Below are 23,359 nucleotides of genomic sequence, written 5' to 3' on the forward strand. Positions count from 1 at the left end.
CACGAGCAGCACAAACCAAAACCAGTAGCCAAGATGAAACAATTTGTGGTGCTCCTTGCTCTGACGGTGGCTGCCGTTTCGGCCAACACGATTGCGATGCCAGGATTCCCCGAGGGACGCATTATCAACGGCCATGAGGCCCAGGCCGGCGAGGCACCCTACATTGTCTCCCTGCAGACCAGCTCTCACTTCTGTGCCGGTTCGATCATCAATGAAAACTGGGTGCTTACTGCCGCCCATTGCCTGATCTACAACAGCTACCAGGTGGTGGCCGCAGCCCACGCCCGGTCCAGCAAGGAGGACACCCAGGTGCGCCAGGTCACCAGCGGCGACCACATCGTCCACGAGAACTATGACGGCGGTGTGGGACCCTACGACATTGGCCTGATCTACGTGGCGACGCCCTTCGACCTGAATGCCGTCTCCCGCGACGGCAGCGCGCCCGTGGCCAGCATTGCCCTGCCACCCAAGAAGCTCGAGGGCTCCACCGACGGCACCCTCTACGGCTGGGGCCGCGACAACTCCGGCGCCCTGCCCGAGAAGCTCCAGAAGCTCGATGTGGACATCATCGACTACGTGCAGTGCAAGGCCGCCCTGCCCTCCAACAGCAAAGTGGCTGAGAGCAATGTCTGCACCTACACTGCCGGCACCACCGACGGCGCCTGCAACGGCGACAGTGGCGGCCCTCTGATCAGCCGCTCCTCCGACGGCTCGGCCTACCTGGTCGGCATTGTCTCCTGGGGCTACACTCCTTGCGCTTCCACCAAGTATCCCTCGGTTTACACCTCGACCGCTGACTACGATGCGTGGATCGCCGAAAAGATTGCTAAATTCTAGATTTGGCCAGCGAAAACGATCAACCTATATTCCAATAAAAGAACATTTTGTCCACCCCAAAAGGGTGTTGTAGAAAAATAGTCACCTTCAACTCGAAACCTATCCCAAGCTCGTTACGTGCGACCGAAGAGCGCTGCTGCATGATGCGCGACATGCTGAAAAGGAGTGTTAGCTCTTGTTTCACTTTCTTCCACGATACCGTCTCCACCGTGCTTTGTGGAATCAACAATCTGCACACCTTCTAACGCCTACAGTTTTGCGCTCTATGCCCTACAGTTTGATGGCTACCACACCCATCGGTTTGCGGTTCATTGAACCAACAAAAAAGACACAAAACCTACGACACTGCGACAAGCCATTTGTCATCTTTTGTGGGATGCCTCTGGGGCTGGCACCTGACACCTGGTGACCAGGTCGCCCACCACTCCTCCGACTCCCTCTCCTCCCTTTTTATTGTAGCTTTACTGTAACTGTGGCTGTGGCTGTGGCGTGTGTCTTGTGTGACAGTTTACAAGGCGACAGAAAACACACAGACAAAGAAATGAAATGAACTTTTTCGCACTTGATGGCCATTAATTTCTTGTGTGGCATGCCCCGGGGCTCATCTTACGGCCCTACTGTCATTACAGTTGTGCCGCCGTCTTTACTGTTGTGAACTTTGACAGGGATTTGCCATTGCGTGACCCGCAGACGTGACAGCAGCAGAGGTGGAGGAGGAGGAGGCCCGATGCCTCTGGAAACCCATAAGAGCTAAAAGCTAATGGCTAAAGCCTTCGATCTGTTGATTCATGGAATGTTTGTGCAAAAAACACTGAAAACACGTTTTGCGGCTCAATGAAAATGTCAAATGGGTGATCCGCTTATGAGAAGACAGAGACTCCGAACAGCCTTGGTTATGGATCGCGACTCGTGCGCACAGAGAGGCCTATCAAATGTGTATCTTGTATCTGTATCTGCGACGCATCAGTGGGCAAAACATTGAGCTTTATCAGCGGCGGCTCTTGGACGGATGATGGGTTTCATTTCTGTATCGTTTCTGTGTCAGCTAATTTCCATGGCATTGTGGCAGGCAACAAATGGCATTTCCATTGAAAAAGAGCGACCCAACGCTTTTCTCGCCAGCGAAAGTTGGCAGCGAAAAGCCAGCCCCGAAATAACAATGCTTTTCCGGCATGCCACAAGCGAAAGAGATGGAGATAGTGGAGTTTCTGTTGGAGGAGCTCTATAGGAACTATTACAAGGTTGTTCGGGGGTTCGGCTCGGGGTGTTTGCGTTTTGCCGCTTTTTGGGCATAAATTAAAGCCTAAGGTCGTTGCTTAAAGGTGGAAAACAACAGTTAGACATACAGAACGGCACAAAAGCAGTTAACAGACGCAGAGAACTCAAAGAGATACAACAGATACAACAGAGAGCTGGCGGAGAGAGGGAGGAGAAGATACAACATAATTTACACATAGCAAAGAGTTAATCACCCGAAGATACAACCTGTCGAAGGCATAAAAGCGAGATCCAAGATCCAAGTGGGAAACAGACTCTTAGATAACTCCCAGCCCGTTCCGATCTCCTTTTGCTCTTCCCATTCTCTCGAACCGATTCAATCGATCGTTTATGGTTATGTTTTCCATTCTGTTCTTTGTTGGCATGCTAATCACATCCACTCTTTGCCTCGATGCCTCACAGACCTCGAGAACACGCCTCATTCATAAATAATTTGCTGTTAATTTTTATAATTTTGCGCAAAGTAATTTTCCAACCAACGTAAGCAATGTTTTCCGCTTGTCAGAGTTAAGGAAGGAGCCGGAGCCGGAGCGGGAGAGAAGGCAACAAAACTGAAAGTTGAGCTGACCAAACAAGTTAACTGGTTTGCTGGCCAAGACCTGTGGCTCTTAAACAAAGCCCAGCATTTGTTTCCGCTGCCTCCGCCTGGTTTCTTGGTAACCCAAGATCTCAATTGAAGCTCAGGCTTGGATTTTGATTTGGATTCCGATTCAGACTTGGGCTTACACTCGAATTAGTTGCTTTGTTCTAAGACAAGCTTTAGAAGGTCTTCGTCTCCTCTGTGTATCAAATGATCAAAGTGTGCAACAGAAAACTAAGCCAAGGCAAAAGAACTGCCACAAGAAGACTCACTCGGAGACCGATGTAATAAGCTCCTGCGCGTCATGCAGCAGTGGCCCTCGGTCAGATCTGGCTTTCTGCTGGGTTGTGCCTTTCGACTGTCATCACAGCGGAGACCTCTGTCGAACCAGCCAAGGAATGCCCTAAAAATAAACTCCAGACTTTAGGCAATTAATCATAAATAATGGATCACACATTTCTCAAGTTTCCGAAACCTCAACCTTGTTCTGGGGTATCTACGCATCTTGTATCCGCCTATCTTGTATCTGGCACGGGTATCTCCCTCCTACAACACCCGCACTTTTGGCACTTGTGGCACTCCACCCTCTCAGATTGATGTGCTGCCAAAAATCATAATCATCGAATGGATCGGCCCACTTGACCTTATTTTGCCAAGACAAACAATAAGCAATAAGAAATACATGCCCGTATACACAGAAAAATATCTTATAGATAGCCCCTTAGATCTCTCTCGACGTCTCTGTATGTAAATGTAGCGAAGTGAAAAGCCTTGACTCTCGGTAGTTCAATTAATAATTAAATCTCATTTGTTTTTCCGTCACTGTTTTTTATGCCTTTTGTTAATTGAATTTGTGTTTGGCTTGTGTGCGAGATTTCTGTGTAGATTCTTTGTAGAAAACAAAAGAGAGACAAACAAAATTCAAATTCAAATTCGAATTCGGCCAAGACTGAATAGAGAGAGACAGGGAGAGAGAGATATGGCCAAGGTTTTGCCATCGCCTATCGCGTGCGTGTCAAAACTTCAGATGAAGAAAAACTGGAAAATAAATAATAATAATACAATAATCATAACAATAAAGAGATGTAGACACAAAACATCTCTGCTGCTGATGATATGCCCTCAAGATATATTCCAAGATTGAAGATTCGGTTCCGGTTTTCGTCTGTCTGCGCTGCTGCTGCTGGGAAAGAAAGTTTCTAAACGAAATTGCTCGCAATGTTGTGTTAAAAAGATTAAAGCAACGAAAGAAAAGAAAGGAAATAAATTCATTAGGCAAAAGACAAAAATCCCGTTGCCCCTGCGGGTGAGAGGGGCCAAGCGCCCATGGAAGTGGCTAACACGCCCCCAACACGAAGCCCCCGTCCCGTAGTCCCCTCCTTCTACTACTAGCATTGCCCACTCTTTACTCTCTCTTCTCTCCCCCTCTCTTTTTGTTTGCTGTGAATTTCTTCATAAATATTTCGTGAAAAGAAAGTTTCACAGTGGCTGACAAACTGTAACGCAGGCCCCCACCGCAAGCGAAAAGCACCCGAAAAACCAATAACCCAAACCTGACTCTCAGATGAATCACCTATAAAAGCGAGTGTTGCGAGTTTTGGGTAGAAGATTGCCAGACATTTAATACCCTATAACGAAGGTGCATAGATAGGCGATTAGCTTAGGTATGGATACAAGTAGAGGCTTCTATCTCTGCAACTCACCTGTGGAAATCTCTGTGTGAAAGCTATCTTTACAGTTTTCTAAGAAAAGCATAACAATCGTTCACTGCTTCGATGATCAATTCGTTCCCAAAGAAGTCATTAATCGTAGAAAATTCATGGCATTCGGATTCTAAGCTAACTTTTTAGTCGGTAGTTCAAAAATGTATCTATTATTCGAAAATTTAATACAATTTCTCTGTTGAAATATGCTGTAAGGAATCTTTATAGTCGGATCCTTCAGACTTCTTTGAAATTTCTTCAAAATTTGGTCATAGAATTCGTGGTTCTCTTTATTAAAGTAGCGAGGGATATATCTTTTTACTCTTTAGAGATAATTCAATCAATTCTTATGAGGTTTAATACAATATTCTTCCTAAATTAGTCTTTTGGAAATATGGGATAACTTTTTATATCTACTTCACTGAAATTTCTGGGTATGACAGGGTATCCCAAGCCTCGACTCCCCCTTTGGCTAACCTTTCTTTCTTGTATCTTGTTGGTATTATGAGTATCTGTATCTGTATCTGTATCTGTTTCTGTAGTTGTTGCTGTGGCTGTGGCTGTTGTGTGTTGAAAGTGTTAAATGCATTGCATACTCTGGTTTTTGGCCAATGCTTCACCTGAATCTGAATCTGAATCTGCTGACCAGCCAATGGTCACTCTTTCTCTGTTGTTTATTTTTTGATCATTGCCCAACTTTGAGTTTCAGTTTGTTTCGGTTTTCGGTTTTCGGTTTTGGTTGTGGTTTTTGGGTTTTATTTTCGTTTTGCATTTCACTTTGCGGGGCAGCGGCACTTGCATGACTGTCGGTCTCCCGTTTATCGTTTATTTCGGAATTTTAGTGGCTGGTTTTTCGCTTGCCGCTCGGCTTTAATTGCCAGCCAACATGCAACAAAATGGCCAACAATCCTTCTACAATTTTTCGAATTCATTCACTCCATCAGTGCCCCCCCTGTCTGTAGCTGTGTCCCCCTGTGAGGCCCCCGTCCGCAGGATGTCAATGATTGATTGCAAGAGTGGAATGTCTCTCTCAAACGATTCGCACCCCACAACAACGGCCCACTCTTCAACGGTCAGTTGCACTTTTCTTTCCACCGAAAAGGCGTTTGCATGCTTAGCCTTGTTTTGTTTTCTGGCGTATCTGGCGTTATTTATGCGGCTTATTAAGTTTATGGACTGCTAATTTATTGATTTATATGCCACACTGCAGCAGAGACTGAATCAAATTGGAAGTTTTGTTTTCGGCCTGCCAGACACATTGTAAAATGAAAATAAAAAACAATTGACGTACGGGGTGATTGCATTGCGAATGGGAATAAATCAAGGGAGTTCAACCCATCAACAGTTTGAGTGGGTTTTTTGATGGCTACAGTTGTGGGAGGGTTGGGAATAGGGGAGCGTAAATTGGGGGGGATTGGAGTAACCGAATGGATTTGGTGAGTCAGCCAGAATTTGCATCTCAGCTTTTTACTGTCAGATCCGAAAATTTCGCTGCTTTTTTTCTCGCTCACTCTCTGCTTTACTGGTTTCTGCGGGTTCAATGGTTCAAGGGAGTCCGAGGGCTACTGTAGAGTAAAATATTAAAGAAAATGCCTTGCAAATCATACACAGATTCTTGGAATCATCACTGTTGTTCTTCAGCGCTACAATTACAGAGTAATAATCTGCCAAGAACTGCACTTGCATCTCCTGTTGCCCTTAATTTGATGAGGCAGCCACATTTTCCCCCGCATTGCATATGGAAAAACCAGATGAGTAAGGCTTTTCTTTGCCAGTGCAGTGCTCCTTCTGTGCCGTGCAGTGCAGCCATCAAATCACTTTGAATCTCTCGAAAGTAAACATTAAACAGATGGCGAGACGCGCGATAGAGATGGAAACAGAGCCATAGACAGAGAGGGGGAGGGAGAGAGCATGGTTTTATGAGGATTTCGCTGATTTATAGATGACCATTCCCTTTCGTACGAGTGGCTTCTGGCACTGGCTTCTCCCAATCGAAAGTCGTGTGCTGTGATCGTAAATAAGTCAACAAATGTTTGCAGACAGACGACAGGGAGACAGACAGCCGGAGAGACGGAGAAAAGTGCACTGGTAAATGGGGATTGAGAACGAGAAACTCTGAGGTTCGTTCCCCTCTCCGTGTGCCCCGGTTTGTGGCACTCATAATGCTGCTGCTGCTGCTGCTGCATGGGGCATAAGCTGTAATGGCGCCGCTGAAAAGGGGTAGGAGCGGGAGGTGCCACGGCACTTGTGGGCACTCTTTTGGCGTCAAAAGATTTGCTATAAATACTCGGACCTGCAACAGGCACAACAGCGGCAGCAATTTGTGGCAATTGTCGCGTATGGAGGCGCTGACACACAGAGCTCGAGAGTCCGTTGGTGCTGCAAAGGGAATGAATAATGGATGCAGCAGGCGGCAGGCGGCAAGCAGCAAGCGGCAAGCGGCTGTGGCAGATGCAAATGAATGAAGATAAACGATGAGCGAGTGTTAAAGTGTGGAAAGGGTTGGGGGAGGAGTAGCCCCTGCCGGACGTGTGTTGACCCACTTTGTGGCTGCCCCCCACAGCCCCCAAAAAAAACCAGAAAAAGCAAACCCTGAGATACATATGCATATGCAGATACACAGATACAGCGCAAAAAAAGTGAATGTGAGGCTGATGCCAAAAAAACGCCAACGCAAACCGTTGGCCAAAAGTCAGGAAATCCATAAATCAGTCTGAAATATTTGCTGACAAATGGGTGCCCGAGAGCCCGAGAGCCCGACAGTCCGAGAGTGGCTTAAACCTAGAAAGGGGATCAACATGCTGTTGGCAGGCACTGTGGCACTCTCTCCCCCCCTCTCCCTCTCCCTCTCCCTCTCTGTGTCTCTGACAAGGGGGATTGCAGTTAAGGACCCCCTTTGCAGTGCCTTCAATAATTCAAAGTGCAAAGTGCAGGCCAGCAATTGGTTAACCTCGTTGGCCGCTTGTTTGGGCCAAGTAAACACTGCACTGCGTAGGTCGGAGCTGTTGTCGTTGCTGTGTGTGGAGTTGTGCTCCACTTTTCTACCCAATTGTTTGATCAATATTTGATGGAGGGGGGGCGGAAGGGGGGAGGAAGAAGCCCTTAAGAGAGGGCTTTTCATGAGACTGCTGACTTTTCCCATTAATTATAAACAGGAAATGCTTATATTTTCTCCAGTATTATGCAATGTTTCTGCTTCCTCATTATGTTCTCTACTCTTCAGAGCTATCGTGTTCTATGTATGTTCTCCAGTTGTCAGAGCTATCGTGTTCCATGTTGTCCACTTTTCAGATCTTGTTTTCCGCTCTGTTGTGCTCCGAGCCTTCGAGTTTCAAACCAAAAAACATGCAAAATATAATTCCTAGTAAGCCGAACTAAGTGCTTTTTGCCACAAGTTTTAGGCAAATTACTTGTGTGTTTTGCCTGTTTTGGGCCGAAGAAGAATTCCAGGAAGCCCTCCACCCAGGGAGGGTTTTGCATGTTTCACGCTTCGCTGCCGAAAGTTCTCAGGGGCAAGAAACAAAAGCCAGGCCACACCGCTGGAGAACGAACTCCACTCCAACTCAAGAAAAGCGACAACGACTCTCCAGGGGAGACCAGAGCGTAATTCAAGTTGAAAGGCAAAAAGTCGGATGGGACCGATCATCATCATCACACGGAGCAATTATTTTATGAGAAGCGAAGCAACCGAAGCGAACGAAATGAATAGGGGATAGGGATGGCGATAGGGAAAGGGGGAGAGTCGCTGGAGAGCTTCAGGGCGAAAGAAAGACCACTCCATTTTGGGGAGTGGTGGCACGTAGTCTTGAGGCTTAGACTTTTGTCAGCTGGTTGTAATTTAAAAGTGCCAAAGTTACACAAAAAGTTTTTCACAGAAGGGCCTGACCCTCTCCGCTCTGTGCTTCTTCGAGTGGAAACGGAACAGCGCTTCAATGCACATGCGCGGCGGCACCAGGGTTAAGCTCAAGAAAGCCCACAGTTTGGGAGCTATTGCAGAATATCTGGTTACGAGGCAGTCCCTTCTCTCCCTCTCTCTGCTGTCTGCTGCTCAGAGAGGCGTGACACGAAGCGGAGGAGGGAGGCATCGCATGTGCAACCTTTTGGGAAATTGTGTGTGCTTCCCGAGGGGCATGTGGGAACGGAGTTACCTTCTCAGAGACTTCCTCTTCGAGTACGCCTCTTTGGAATTGTCGCAGCCACTAATTTTATGCTGCACGATGACGAAGCGGGTGTTGCGGGTTCATTGCGCACCAATTGGGTCACATGTGGCCTATGTGTGTGTGTGTGTGTGTGCAACAGCCTTCTCCTACTCCTCTGGCATTTCTCATGCAATTAAATGGCTATTTTTATAAACCATCACGAAAAATATATAATTTTAAATTAATTATAACACTTTTAAAAATCAATCAGTAGACTTGCATAATTTTGAAAAACTCGAAAACCATTTTTGGGCATTTTGTGTGTAGCCTTTCGCTTTCAGCTTTTTTTTTGTTATTTCTTTTTTTATTGAATTCGTTAATGAAATTGTCGCCAAACTGTAACAAAAACAACTTCCAATCGATTGCCTTATAGAGGCCACTGTTTGGTGTTCAATAATCGTCGAACAAAACACGAATATCAATGAGCCACGGATTGTCTGTCCCGCATTTGGCCAACATTAAAACGCCCCCAAAACAGCAGCTAAATCGAGCAGTAATTACGTGTGACTCTACAACTGTACGTGATATCATTTTAGGTTCTGTTTGTGAGATCATTTCTGATATTCCATACTTCTTAAAACACCTGAAAATTAATATATTTGTGTCTTGAAACATTTCTCTAACCTTTTGTTCTGGCTACTGGTTTTTATGTTCCTTTCCCCGGCGATGGGGCACTCGTGGAACCATTAAGAAACCCTATAAAACCTATGGCCATTTACCCCATATATATTTCTCATGTTAATTAAGTTTTGTGAAAGCGTTTCATGCGTCTTCGTGCCGCCTCACGTGCATTGCATATTGAAAATGTGGCCCAAAAGTTAACACTTGAGGGGAACGATCTCGCAGCGGGAGGGCAGGCCCTGAGAACGTTGAGGTTCAGGGAATTGTATCCCAATTATTTGTGTGGCACTTCTCTCTATCTCCCTCTCTGCGGAATATTCATGGGGTCTCGAGTGTTTCTGTGTTTTTTATGTTTAGCAGTACGAATTTTTATAGATTTTTAAGGGATTTACAGTAAAGAATAGGGCTCGCATTTTAATGATTTATGCCAAACTCTGATTAACAACAAAAGGCCACAATAAATCTATAAATTATGTCGATTTTCTAGAGCAAATCATAGAAGAAAAACCTTCCACTGTTGAAGCTTAAAAGTACTTCAAATTCCTGTAATTCCTAGAGTATTGTAAGCTATATTTTTATTTAAGGAATTATTGCATTAATCTGTAAGATTTCCTTCCAAGAATTGGCCAAAATATTCAGTGAAAATTATAAGGCATCTCCTCCTATTTTGTTTATTGCCTGCGAAGGACATTTCGTTGACAAATTTCCCTTCCTGCAGTTTGACACTCATTTGCCTGACATTTGAGAGATGTTTTTTTTCTGTGGGTGATTTATGCGTTTTTGATTTGATTTGATGCGTGTTTGGGTTTTTCCTTTGCCATGCAGCACCCTCGGAGGAGACGCGCATAAATCATGGAGGGCCGGGGGAGTGGGTTGTTGTACGCCACTTGAAGGTGGAGTTGAAGTTGAAGTTGATGTTTGTGTCTTGTCTGTCTCTCTGTGTGTCTCCCTGGTGCCTCCCCGCCCCCCTCCCCCCTGTACGTGCGTAGACATCTCATGTGCGAGTGTGCGCTCTCCTACGTATATCAATCACTTCAGAGAGCCAGAACGAGAGCACTCGTATGTGTCACACTTTTTTTCGGTTTCGGTATGAAATGTGAACTGCATAAAATATTCATAAAAGTCAAGCCCACAGTTTTACAAGCATTGCACGGGGACTGGCAGCCCATTCCTCCATTCCCCCTCCTCCTTGGCCCCCTGTGTTTTCCTTTGCTTTTCCTCACTCCTGAGGTGCCAAGAGTAAGAACAACAAGCCTGATGCTTCCTGTGCGTTTTTATGCATTTGTTACTTTTGTTTTGTTATTTTTTGTATACTCTGTAAAGCGGGTATGATGAGTGGAGCAGAGGTTTGCGACATCTTTGAGAAAAGCCAGTATCTGCCAGGGAAGACATACGAGTATGGATGTGTAAGATCCCTATATCCTGTAGATATACTTTTTGTGCTTGTATCTGATCATTATAATCGTCTATTTATCTCAGTAATGATTGCTTATAAAAGGTAACCAAAGCTTCGATCTCTAGAGCTAGCATTTCCGCTCTCTGAAGGGGGGACAGGGGGGCATGGCCCGAGGGCATGTGGCATGGGCGTTGAATGAAAAAAAATGCACATTTTTAATGACGCCCGCCTGCGCCTCCATGCACTTGAGAGGAGGCACAAAAGGCAGGCAACAGAAACAACAGCCAGCAAATATTGTTGACTTTGGGGCACCATTGCAGGATTCATTTTTATATGGGGGTGGACACAGAGAGAGACAGAAAGAGAAAGAGAGAGAGGAGGGGGCGCAGGTTCAATGAATGCCCTTCGCCTTATGCAAATATCGAAGAGATGACAGCAGGGCCTCTCTGTTCAAGACTGTACCCCACTAACCTCGAAATGAGGCCCCATCTCAGAGTCTGAGAGTCTGGCCATATGGCCGTACCCGAGTACGAGTACGAGTAGTGTTGCATCCACGTTCACGTTCTTTTGCCTCAAAGTTCTTTTCGGTTTAGTTTCTTTTCTCGGTTCTGTTCAGAGCTCGTAACACTTTTCTCTCGAATGTAATCCGCTTAAGTTCATCAGAATCGGCACATAAACATCATAATGATTATCATTATTGTTGCTGCTGCGGCACATGTCTCTTGTCTGTCTCTTGAGAGTTGTCTCTTGGCTGTGGTTCTGTATTCTGTTTCTGTTTCTGGTTCTCGTCATTCGTCATGCTTTCCACTTTATTACATTTAACTTTGGCATTTTCCGGTTTACTATTTGTTCTTCTCAAAGTTCCAAGAGCAGCAGCCTCAACAAATGGTTTCCTAATTAGATCTAGACCCAGAGACAGGGGGAAAGAGGCACATTCCAAAAGCAATTGCCAAATTAAACGACAGACAGACGACGGAGAGACAGAGGACCTTTTCCCTATTAGACGGGATGACTCATGCCCCCAGACACAGGGCTTATCCCATCTATCTATTGGCTTTTCGGGGTTGGGTTTCCCATTTCCACATTTAAGCAAACATTAAAGGGCGCCCCGCCCTGCCCTGCCCCCCGCCCCTCAGAGCCAATGAAGCCAACAAAGCGTGTGACGTGACCAACTATCTATAACTACTATTCCGATCCACTCTGCCACCCAGCCACTTCCACTCTGTGTGCCCTATACAACACCATTCCCAGCCAATCCACTTCCCCATCGCAGGGCGATGGCACTCTGTCTAGAGTTACAACAAAATTTATTAATTTTCCTCAATTGCCACATCAATTTTGCTGCAGGGGGCAGGCGAGGGCCGCCACAGTGCCACAGTGCCCAGAGGGATTGAATTGCATTTGCATTTTGCATTTGCATTTATTTCGTTCGGTTCACACGCCAAGCAAAATGTTACAGATACAGATACTCGGAGTATTACAGATGCAGAGACCTAAAACGAATGGTGGGGAGTGAATGGTGTGCATTCAAAATGCATTCAAATGACAAGGCAGTTCGTTAGGAAAATGAGCCATGAATGAAAATTGATGAATCGAAATGGTTTCAGTCTTCGATTAACAATCGATTAGGCGATTGCCCGGAGAGATATGCGATCTCCCAGAGAAGTGAAAGGAGCCATCCATTATTTCCCAAGCATCATCAATAAGGATCTGTGTATAGAGCAATATCTATTCAAGGATCTGCCCAAAGAAATGAAAGTAATTAAGACATGGTCACACTGTCGCCAGTGAAACTCCTGCCAACTCTGGTCTCATTATTTCCTCTTCATTCTGTAGAAAAAGGAAGGAAAGGGAATGGGGCGGCAGGCAGCCCTGCAGCTGCAATTGGCAGCAGCAAGCAGCAGACTATTAAATCAAAGCACGAACTATCGATGAACCCCCGAAGGCACACCCTTTTGAACCCTTGTACGTGCCACATTTGGCTGCAAGCCAGAGGCCCCGAGTGCTACAAAAGGAAATTGTGGAAATGTGGAAAAACTGTTTGCAAATAAAAGAGGAACTTTTTAATATGCTTCTGCTTGTTTAGGGCGCAATCGGGCGGTGGATGGGCGGACGGGTGGGCGGATGGGGGGGGATCCTACGACTAGACAAAAGCATCGAGTGGCGCCACGAATTGAAAGGAGAGGCAACACAACCATTGAATGCGGCACAAGTAGGGGCAACCTCTCTTCGTTCATGTCAAATGAAAATGTTGGCTTAATGTTATCAAAAATTCAGAGCTCCAGCCCCAGCCCCAGCCCCAGCTCCAGCTCCAGCTAGAGTGCACATGGCTGTCGTTTTTGTGGGTCTCCTGGCAAATCCATCACGTAATCCGACCACGCCCTCGACTCTGCTCAGCTCTGCCGCCCCATCATCGCCCACTGCCATATTTGTTTGGCGCTTTTCAAATAGTTTGTGCCAACAAAATTGCACAGAGCCATCGACATGAGCCGTGAGCTTTGGGGGCCCTGTGCTCCACTCTTCTCTGCTCCACTCTGCTCTGCCATTATCCAATCCATCCACAATCCATGGCTCTATGGCTCGAGGCCTCGCAGCATTTGCATACAACACAGTGGGGCAGGCAGGCAGGCAGGCAAGCAGGGGGCACGTGGCACCAGGGGGTTCGCTGACGATAATTGCATGAAATTATAATGCAGCCATGCAGTCCCGTCCCGTCCCGCCCCGTCCCTCCTCTCTTGTCAAATAGTGTGTATGTGTGTGTGTGTGTGTGTGTGTGTGTGTGTGTTGTGTGTAGGAGGAGGCTCTGGCACCCACACACATAATCAGGCGTCAGTATTGTTGCTGCCACAGCCACCTCCAACCATTTGAATCTTTGACACACTCTTGGCCAAACAATCAAGCAAGTTTTTGCCAGGCAGAAAAGAGCTTAAGAAACAGCAGATGTTCTTTCTCTGTTTAAGAATACAGAAATCCCACAAAAGGATTTGTGGCAGGGGCCTTAAATTCAGAGATATTTCAATGGTATTTGGAGGAGTCGTACATGAAACTATTCCGCACATAAATACCCATTTTCATTATAATCGGATAATGTTTTTCTTTAGTCTTTATACCCAAGCATTTCCTGTTATTATAGGAATTAAATCTCAGTCCCCATTTACCTGCAATGGTATCCAACGTGCTAAGCCTTCCACTAACCTTTGGCCTTTGTTCGCTCTTTCAGAACCACCATCGCGGCAGTAATGCCACCAGCGAGGAGCGTGTCCCACAGCCGCATTCCCCACACGACAGTCACGTGGCACACAACGGCGGTGGCTTGCAGCACTCCGGATCGCGGGCCACACTCCGGCATTCGATGAATCACTCGAGCACCTCTGTGTCCGGATCGGCCTGCAGCTCGACCCCCGCCTCGCCGCAGCTCAGTGGAGTGGTGAGTGCCACCGGGGGGCAGCTGCTGTCCAACGGCCACCACTACCAGTCACAGTCGTCGGTGAGCTCCAATTCGTCGATAGTCTCGGCCATTCCCGCCTCGCAGCGACTGCTGGAGGATGCGCTGGCCAAGGCCGCGCCCTATCCGATGATCCTGCTGCCGCTGCATGGCGGCTACTGGATGGACGGCACCGAGCACGAGTGCAGCTACGACGCGCGGGGCAATCCGCTGCTGCCGCAGACCACATGGATGGCCAAGTTCGAGACGGACGACACGGCCAAGTGCTACCGGCGCTTCTATGCGGCGCGCGAGCACTCGAATCTGGTCGGGCAGGACGAGCAGCTGGGCCCCGTGCTCATCTCCATCAAGACGGAGAATGTGGCCAACCAGGAGCACATGCGGATACTGCTGCGCCTGCGCACTGGCACGATGCACGAGCTCATTCCGGTGTCCTGCTTGGGCGCCCAGCCGAGTCCCGCGAAGATGGTGAGGCTTCTGAACGAGCAGATCCAGGTGGACAACTTCATGCCGGTGCTGTGCCCCAAGGCCTCCAATCTGATCAGCGTCTACGACGAGCACGTTCTCGTCTCGCACTTCAAGTTCGGGGTGTTGTACCAAAGATACGGCCAGACGACCGAGGAGGAGCTCTTCGGCAATCAGCAGACGTCGCCGGCCTTCGATGAGTTCTTGGACGTCCTCGGACAGCGCATCCGCTTGAAGGACCACAAGGGCTATCGCGGCGGCTTGGACATCCAGAACGGACACACCGGCGACACGGCCGTCTACGAGGTGTTCAAGGAGCGCGAGGTCATGTTCCATGTGTCCACGCTGCTGCCCCACACGGAGGGCGATCCGCAGCAGCTGCAGCGGAAGCGGCACATCGGCAACGACATTGTGGCCATTGTTTTCCAGGAGACGAACACGCCCTTCTCCCCGGACATGATTGCCAGTCACTTTCTGCACGCCTTCATTGTGGTGCAGCCCCTGGAGCCGAACACCCCACACACCCGCTACAAGGTCAGCGTCACGGCCCGGGATGATGTGCCCTTCTTTGGGCCCACACTGCCCAATCCGGCCGTCTTCCGCAAGGGCCAGGAGTTCAAGGAGTTCATCCTCACGAAGCTGATCAATGCGGAAAACGCCTGCTACAAGGCCGAGAAGTTTGCAAAGCTGGAGCTCCGTACGAGGACCTCCCTGCTCCAGAATCTCGTCGAGGAGTTGCGCGAGAAGACACGGGACTTCCTAGGCGCAGATCTCTTGCAGACCACGGCGGGCAGTCCCACTCCCGAGACACCCAAAGCCGAGAGCGGCAGTGGGGGCGGCAATGCGGGCACCCGCTTCATAGACACCGTCAAGAAGGCTCTCATCATGCGAGTGCGCTCCCAGAGCGTGGACACGGGCAACGGGCAGGACAAGTTCAGCGTGAACACAAAGCTGGGCACGCTGAATGCCAAGAAGGAGGCACAGCCAGAGATGCAGACGCCCAACTTGAATGTAAGTTTGATCGCACGATGCCAAAACCCACCAATCGATCCGCTAACAAATGTTTTTTTCTATCCTCTTGCAGGCCTGCAGTCGCACCGCCTCGAAATCTTCCTCGAAATCGAAGTCGTCGAACGAATCCACCTCCTCGTCGCCGGACATTACCTCGCGACAGGCCACAAACAACAACAATGGCAGCTCCAATGGTGGCGGACTGCACCCTCAGAATGGCACAGGAGTGGGTGGAGTGGCAGCTGCAGCCGTGAGTGCCGCACAGAACGGTGGCGTGGCAGTGGCCACAATGTCGGAGACGAGCGATGATTCGAGCTTGAACAGCGTCGATCTGGATCCGATGATGGGCCATCTGGATGGCGGTGCCACCTACATTGACAGCGACACGGGGCTGGAGAGCATGAGCTCCGCGGAGGCCACCACCAAGGCCTGTTCGCTGTGCCTCGACGGGGTGCAGGCCACCATGATGGGCAGCTCGCCGAGCAACGAGACGATCGTCAAGATTGAGAATCTGCGGCAGGAGGTGACGCGACTCAAGTGCGATAAATTGGATCTGCTGCGTCAGAATGTGGTAAGCACATCAAGCCACAAAGAGAGAAAGATCTTCCCTTTACTTACTAGAGTATCCATTTCCATTTACAGACTTGTCAGCGCGACATTAAGCGACTCCGGGAGAGGGAACTCTCGCTGCAGGGCGATCTGGCGGCTGCTGGACGGGAGATCCTGCGGCTGCGTGATTTGGTCAAGGAATACATGCCGGACACAGCCGCCGCACCGCTCTCCATATCGCCCATCTAAAGCGTTAAACGTGACAGAGGGATCAGACAGCGATACAGATACAGAGAGAGAGAGAATGAGAGAGAGTGAAAGGGAAAGTGAAAGGAGTAGAGAAAGGAGTAACCACTGTGCCGTGTATAACACTTTGGAAATAAAGGAGAAGGCAGGAGTCGTTTCGAAGGAGTCGTTAAATGCATTGTAGACGTAGCACCCCCCACGTAGAACGAATGAAAAGATAAACTGTATTATATTTAGTTTAGATCGGAAGGATAGGAAGGATCGCTGCAGGACAAGCATGGACAAGAGTTATTCAAATCGTTAGAATATATAATATTATATATGTATAGCAGTTACAAACTAAACTAAAAACCAGAAAGAACGAAAAAACGCAGAACACAAAACTCAAAAAGTACACCAAATATATAATATAAGTCTTTAAGCATATTTAACGCATGGATTAACAAAACAACAACAAAAACCAAACTCTAAAAATACCCCACCCCTTCCAAAAAAGTAGAAAGCGATCAATCACAAAGCATCACAACGATAAATCGATATCGATAACCACAACATGATAATCACACACACTCACACACAAACACGTAGCAATGTTTTGAGGTTTACAAAACCGTTACGCGTTCGTTCGTTAGTCGCACTCGAATACCGGAATCACAGCTCGCTGTGACTCTGTGACTGTTACTGTGACTCTCGTTATCACACATTCACACGTAGCACCCCACAATATCCCATATCCTCGTACGAATATATCGAAAAGAAGAGAAACACGATCGATATGATTTTTAGCGCTCGATGATCGATAATTTTAAACTGCAATCGATAAACAAAGATAAACAAAACACACAGAAAACCGAACACTCTTAACCATAAGTTTAATTTGCTTTAAATACTTTTACCTTAAACTATGTTTAATTATTTAAGTTTAATCGAAAGCCCCCCACATCGATGACTGATCGATGACTCAAGAGAATATTCTTCTGCATTCAAATGTACATATACTTTATAGAGAGGAGGAGCGTATAGTTCTATCGAAATTAACTATGACTATTTTATTTTCTAATCGATTAACGATACTACCGATACCAATACCAATACCGATAACCACTAGGCACGCATACGTAGATGCGTTCGATTCCCATTCAAAGGAAAAATCGAATGATTGAAAAGTAGAGAACAAAAGATACACACTGCAAATTTGTCTTTGAATTCTTCTAAATTTTAAGTTCGATTAACGCGAATAATTGTTTTTGTTGAGATCCATTATCATTTTTATTGTGTAAAGTATATAAAAACAACCAACAAATATATATGCAAAATATATGGAATATATATATATAAACAACATCCAAGGGTTTTTTTTATTGAAATGGAAGGTTATCCGAAATTTCGGAACCTTTACATGCTTTTCGTCTGTTAATCGATTTGTAAATTGGACTTAATTAATGGAATAGGCTGAAGTTTTAAAATATACAACACATCCATATTTAGCTTACATACAGTAGAATTTTTTGGAATATTACATCCAATATATATATATATATATATATATATATACAATATATACATCCAAACTACACTTTACTACATTATATACGTGTTCTACATGACATGATGGCGCTAGTCAACTTACCGCCATAGCGGTCATTTAAAGAACTATAACAAAATCTGACTGCAGAGTGTGTGAGTACAACGAGGTAACGAGGTACTTTGGCGCGTACCAATCGGCTCTCTCTGAATCGGTTAAAGCTCTCATTTTCGCTCTCCCTGAATCGGGTAAGCTCTCTTTTACCGGTTGACAACAAAGAGTCCTTAGTTTTAGTAGCTTAGTTTTTCATGTGTTGGGTTTAAATATACCGCGCACATTTGGAATTTTAATGTTAAATTGCCTTACATTAAAACTACACTTTACTACATCACCTACGTATTCTACATGACATGACGAACCACAGCGGTCATTTAATGAACTATGTTTAACAAAAGTTCTCTGCAAAGTGTGTGAGCGCAACGAGGTAACATGCGACTAGAGTGGTGGAACTACCCCAAAAGAAACACACAAAAAAAAACAACAAGCATAGTTGCTTTAACTAAAAGCTCTCCCCAAAACAAACGGCAAATGTTTCTCGCTCGGCAGGCAACGCGGACGCCGCGTCTCTGCTCTCCGCCGTGCGCTGTTTTTTTTTAGTTTAATTGCAAATTGTTAACACATTCGTAAACTTTTTCGAGCTCCAGAAGATTCGTGAGTGCACAAATTGTTAAACAAACATCAAAAGAGCCGTTGGAAAAGTGTCGTGCCGCCGCGTGTTAAAGCAAAAACAGAAAAAGCATGCAAATCTCTTAGCGTTTGACTTTTTTGTGTTTGTGTGTTTGCGTTTTGGCTTTGCAACAGATGCTGTGCCGCCGCGAAGAAACAAACAAAACGCAAACAAGAATTCCCGCACAAATCTGAAAGCAACAATCAAATCATTTTGCAACAAAAAGCAAAGCCAATAAAAGCAACAACAATTGTTTGTGTGTGGCAATTTTTTGTATATTATTACTTCACAACAGAGCAGCTAGGCTCTCCCGCGCTCTTCCTACTTAAGTGTATATTGGAAGCGAGGTAAGTCAGGAAATTGTTAATTGTAAAGCAGGAAAATCTAATGAAATACTTATTAAGCAAATGTTATATTCAGGTGCAGCTTCCATGGGGAGTCAATCGTTTAGGTGCCTATGGGTTGATTTCGTGAGAGTTTCTGTGAGAGCACATTTCATCTTATAACTAATTCAAGAGACAGCTTTACCTCCTATTCAATATACTTTGTCTCTCACCTATTATTTCAAAGTGCCGGGCCTCTGAACCTCTCTCTTTCTCTGTCTCTCTTCCCAAGGGGAGGATTGGCAGCAGCAAAGCTTCAGCTTCAGCTTCAGTTAAGCTTCCCCTCTTCGTAGCTCTCTCTCTCTTTCTACCATTTGCAAAGGTAATTAATTGTATTTTATTTTATTAACGTGACAAATAAGTAAATAATAATGCGTGTGCTTGCACGCGGGTGTGTGTGTGTGTGTGCGTCAGACATGTCTGTACCTGAGTGTGCTTGCGCGTAGGCAAATGAATCAAAATTTTAGAACGCAAACAAATTATTGAATAGCGTAGAATCAACCGCAAGGAGAGCCAGTCACGCTCTCTCTTTTCCACTCTCTGTTCCTATTCCCATTCGATGATCAGCTGAGATCACTCTGTCGCTCTTTCAAGCAGAGCTTTGAAATGCCGTAATCAGCACGCTTATGACTCCGCGGGGGGACCGCTGTGGGTGGGTGGGCTGTATGCCTCTAATCAATCTCTCAAAGTGATCTCATGGCTAATCAAAGCTACTAAGGGGAGGGGGGGGCCATCCATCGCGCCTTATCGCAATGGGGGCCAAGGCACTGCCCATGCAATGCGGCCGCTAACGCTTACTCTTACGAAGGCGAAGGTCAGAGGGAGATAGTGGGATGGATCCAGGGAGTGATGCTCCCACGAAAGCCTTTCTCTCTCTCTCTCTCTTTCTCTGTCTCTCTGGAAAACTAATACAGTGAAGGGTCTAAAGATGGTACCACCTCTTTAGTGCCAGGGAAGCAAAGGCTCTGAAACTAGCATTGCTATGATGGGTTTTAATAAGTTTTAGGGACGCTGAGGACATTTACTTACTCCCTCTTATATTTTTCATTAAACGGATGTATCCCTTACATTTCGCTCCTATGTAATTTACGAGTACCTTCCCTTAGGTGGACCTTCAGAGCACTGCAAGTGGCAAGACGGCAAGTGTCCGCCCCAGAGGGCACTCACTGTACAAGTGTATACACTCCGTAGAAGTATCTTCTTTTTTGGTGTGCCATATGCTTGATGTTCTCCCATAATTCTGTCATTATCTTGTTGTACATTTGTTGCCGCCTTGCCGCCTTCAATTGCCTTACTTCCACAGGGCCCCCCTGTACCCACACCACCCCCCTATAGGCACCCAACATACAACCCAAAAACAACACGTTGTAAATTATTTTTGTGGGCCGCACCCACTACCACTGCCGCAGGCCGAGGCGCCATTAAAAAAGCCCCAAGAAACAGCCGTTGGTAGGGAGGCATGGGGTGGCAAAAGCGCAGGAGGGGGAGGTGGGGTAGAGGTAGTGGGTGGAGCAGCAAAGAGAAGTGTATAAAAGTGGGAAAACATACATTCAACGCACATCACATTAATTACAATAACCCACACGTCACCCACCGAGAGGGAAAGCAGGGGAATATATTTTCCACAAACAGACAGAGAGGGAGAGAGAGAGAGGGAGAATGAGAGCACTTTCGTTACTTAAGCCACGCGTTGGCCCCACACTTCCCCTAAATTCAATCCTTTTGGACCCCAACCTTTCACCTGCCGGCCGCCCACTCAGCACTCACCTATCACCCCCGTCCGTGCGCTGCTCTCTATAAATAAATCTCATTAATAAATTAAACGTTTTAGCGGCAGGAAATTCCTCCTCCATCTATCTGCTGGCATTCATCCCGCAACCACCCATCCACCCTACCACCCAACCCCCCCTTTCCCGTTCTCAATATCGCTGGATTTTGGCATAATTTCTGTTCCAGACCTCAGACCGAACAACGTCATCATCGCTTTAAAAATAAATTAAATTGGTTTTTGATTTTTGAAGAGTACTCTTTTCGCACTACGCTTTTTCCTCGGATTCCCAAATGAATTTAGATGATTGTTGCATCTCCTCTGATTTTCCCGAGTTTCCTTTTTCGACTCACGTAAAATACTCATTTCTCTTTACTCTTGGTCTTGCAATTGTTTTCCCGTTGAATTTTCTGTGTCTTTCGCTTTCATTATGAAAGTGCCGCCCCACTCTTTCGAGGAGCCCCGCTCCAACCGCACCAGCAAAGGGCTCCGATTATTGGGGAATTATCATGGAAATGTTTTGAGTGCTTCAGACTTATGTAAATTTTACAAGCAAGTGGAACGTGGATTACCCGAATGGCCGAAGAATGTTGGTTTGTGGTTCCATTACGATAGGAGCCACCTCCTGCTCCTCCTCCCCCAAAAGTGGTCGAAAGTTTAGTTATGATGATGTATTTCTGGCCAGGAGCCTGTCTGGTGTTTATTGTGGCTTCAGCTTCTGGCTTTCGTGGTCTGAAACTTTTCATTTAGTTACACTTTTCCGAGAGCTCCATGACCTTTTTAAACAAACAAACAACAGACACTCGAAACACCTGTAAATCCCACTTCAAAGGTGAAACACAAACACCACCAACGCACAGTGGGATGGGAGTACAGTGGGTGTCTGGGGTGGAAAGGGGGGGGGGCTGCCGTGGGCCCCGAATTCCCACCGGATGTTAATGTTTTATTTGGATTCCATCGCGCTGTTTTAATGCTCGCTGATTTGTTTGGAAAAAAATAAACAATTCGGAAATTTATTTAGTTGGAATCTTGGGGATTGCTGTGGAATGCCATGTGATGCTCCTGTTTCTTCCACTTTATGGCCATATAAATATGCAATGAATATGGCGTCTTGTGCCATAATTTGTCAGACTTTATGGCTGCTCGAAAAGGTGTTCGAAAAGATCCCGCAGATAGTTTGTGGTTCAATGTTTGGTGACCCCCACGCTAGAAACAGGCTTCCATTTATCAACTGTAAACTTGTGGTTCATTGGGAATGATTTTGTGGGGAGATTTCGCTAGATATTGCATGGTTGGGTGACCCATTTCATTCCATATCATGTCCATATGTCTGGTGCTATTGTAAATATTCTGTAGATACTTTTTGCTGATTGTTTTGCTGGCTATGTTTATCTAGTATCTTAATTATGGCTTAGAGGTTTTGATACTATGTATTTCGTTGTTTAATGAACAAAAACTCGTTAGATATTTTTTTCCCAGCTCGGTAACTCCACCAACGTATAAATTAGGTGCCTATGCACATATTCTTCCATGAAAATGTTTGTTAATTGTTGATTAGTGACTCCTAAGGTATACGGTATATAGCTCTCTTCTTTAATCTTTTTTTGGAAGAGATTTGCTCCAGAAGATCACGAAAATCACGTAAATCCCTACGATTTTGTGAGAAACTGTCACTCACTCATCTGTCTTAATGCCTGAAGAAGCTTCTCTCAAAAATGCTTGAGATACTAAAAGTTGTTTGATTGGTGACCCCGACTCTCGTTTGCATAGCTTATAGATCAGTTTCAAATGAATTATCGTCCCAATCACTACCTTATTCTATCTTAATGGAACTACTGTGAATACTCCACAGCTACGCGTATTAGTTTTTCCCATTTTTGGTGACCCCGCTGAGTGCCACGTGAGTCACGCACCCATCTCCAGTGCCCAATCCATTCGCTCTACTCCCATTTGCATATCTTTTGTGCTGTCCACGGAGTGACCTTGAGGACGCCGGGCCGCAATCAATCAAGCAAACAAAAATAAGAGGGGAAATGCGAACAGCGCACCTCGCGGGCATCTTTTGAGCGCTTGCAATGAATTTCAGAACGAATTGTATTTCACGGAATACCGGGCATTGCGACAGATACAGATACACGCGTTTTGTCTCACCTTGTCAATCAGTGCAGCAGGGGGTAATCGTGGGGCAGGGCAAGAGGAAGTACAAGAGGAATCGAAAATATGTGGGTCAGTCGGCGAGTCAGAGATTTTTCGCCCCATTTCCCCCATTTTCCCGCGTATTGAATGTCATAATATCCGCCGCAATGACACGCGGACACACGGACACCCGAAACGCGGGATATACATATTTTTCTTATATTTCTCCGATTTCCAATTTTTCGGTTGTTTTTCGGTTTTCGTTTTTGTGTTTTTTTTCCGCTTTTTGTGGCTTTGTTTTTCTGTTTTTCTTGTTTTGTGGCACATGCGCGCGTTCCCCGTTCGGACAATTTGCGGCTGTACTCACGTACGGAAGCGGCGACGGCGACGGCGGTGCCTCGGGCAGCAAACAGCACATTAAAAATAAAAATCATATATAAAAATTCTTGGCTGCATTGGCAGCAAAACTCAAAATTCAAATTCAAAATTC

At 46.2% G+C, this 23,359-nt stretch overlaps 3 protein-coding genes across 5 annotated transcripts in view; all 3 read left to right on the forward strand.

The window, feature by feature from the left end:
* LOC6589823 (rap1 GTPase-activating protein 1) overlaps nt 1-17,524 on the forward strand; it is a 103,684-nt gene extending 86,160 nt beyond the window's left edge. For all 3 annotated transcript variants that reach the window (XM_026989182.1, XM_026989183.1, XM_026989184.1), the window contains exons 3-5: nt 13,835-15,535; nt 15,609-16,106; nt 16,178-17,524. In XM_026989182.1, coding sequence (XP_026844983.1) covers nt 13,835-15,535; nt 15,609-16,106; nt 16,178-16,333 — 2,355 coding nt within the window. In that variant the 3' untranslated portion in view covers nt 16,334-17,524. The remainder of the gene's footprint in view (nt 1-13,834; nt 15,536-15,608; nt 16,107-16,177) is intronic.
* Nucleotides 12-917, forward strand: LOC113565844 (lectizyme). The gene has a single exon (XM_026989185.1). The coding sequence runs from the start codon at nt 34-36 to the stop codon at nt 835-837; it is 804 nt and encodes a 267-aa protein (XP_026844986.1). The 5' UTR covers nt 12-33; the 3' UTR covers nt 838-917.
* Nucleotides 17,525-18,812: 1,288 nt separating the features above from the next.
* Nucleotides 18,813-23,359, forward strand: part of LOC6589568 (1-phosphatidylinositol 4,5-bisphosphate phosphodiesterase classes I and II) — a 56,746-nt gene continuing 52,199 nt past the window's right edge. Inside the window, exon 1 of the mRNA XM_026988456.1 lies at nt 18,813-18,929. The gene's annotated coding sequence lies outside the window, so the exon portion shown is untranslated. The remainder of the gene's footprint in view (nt 18,930-23,359) is intronic.

Source organism: Drosophila persimilis, unplaced genomic scaffold, assembly GCF_003286085.1.
Source record: "Drosophila persimilis strain 14011-0111.01,24,50 unplaced genomic scaffold, DperRS2 tig00000191-arrow-pilon, whole genome shotgun sequence".
Lineage (NCBI taxonomy): Eukaryota > Metazoa > Arthropoda > Insecta > Diptera > Drosophilidae > Drosophila > Drosophila persimilis.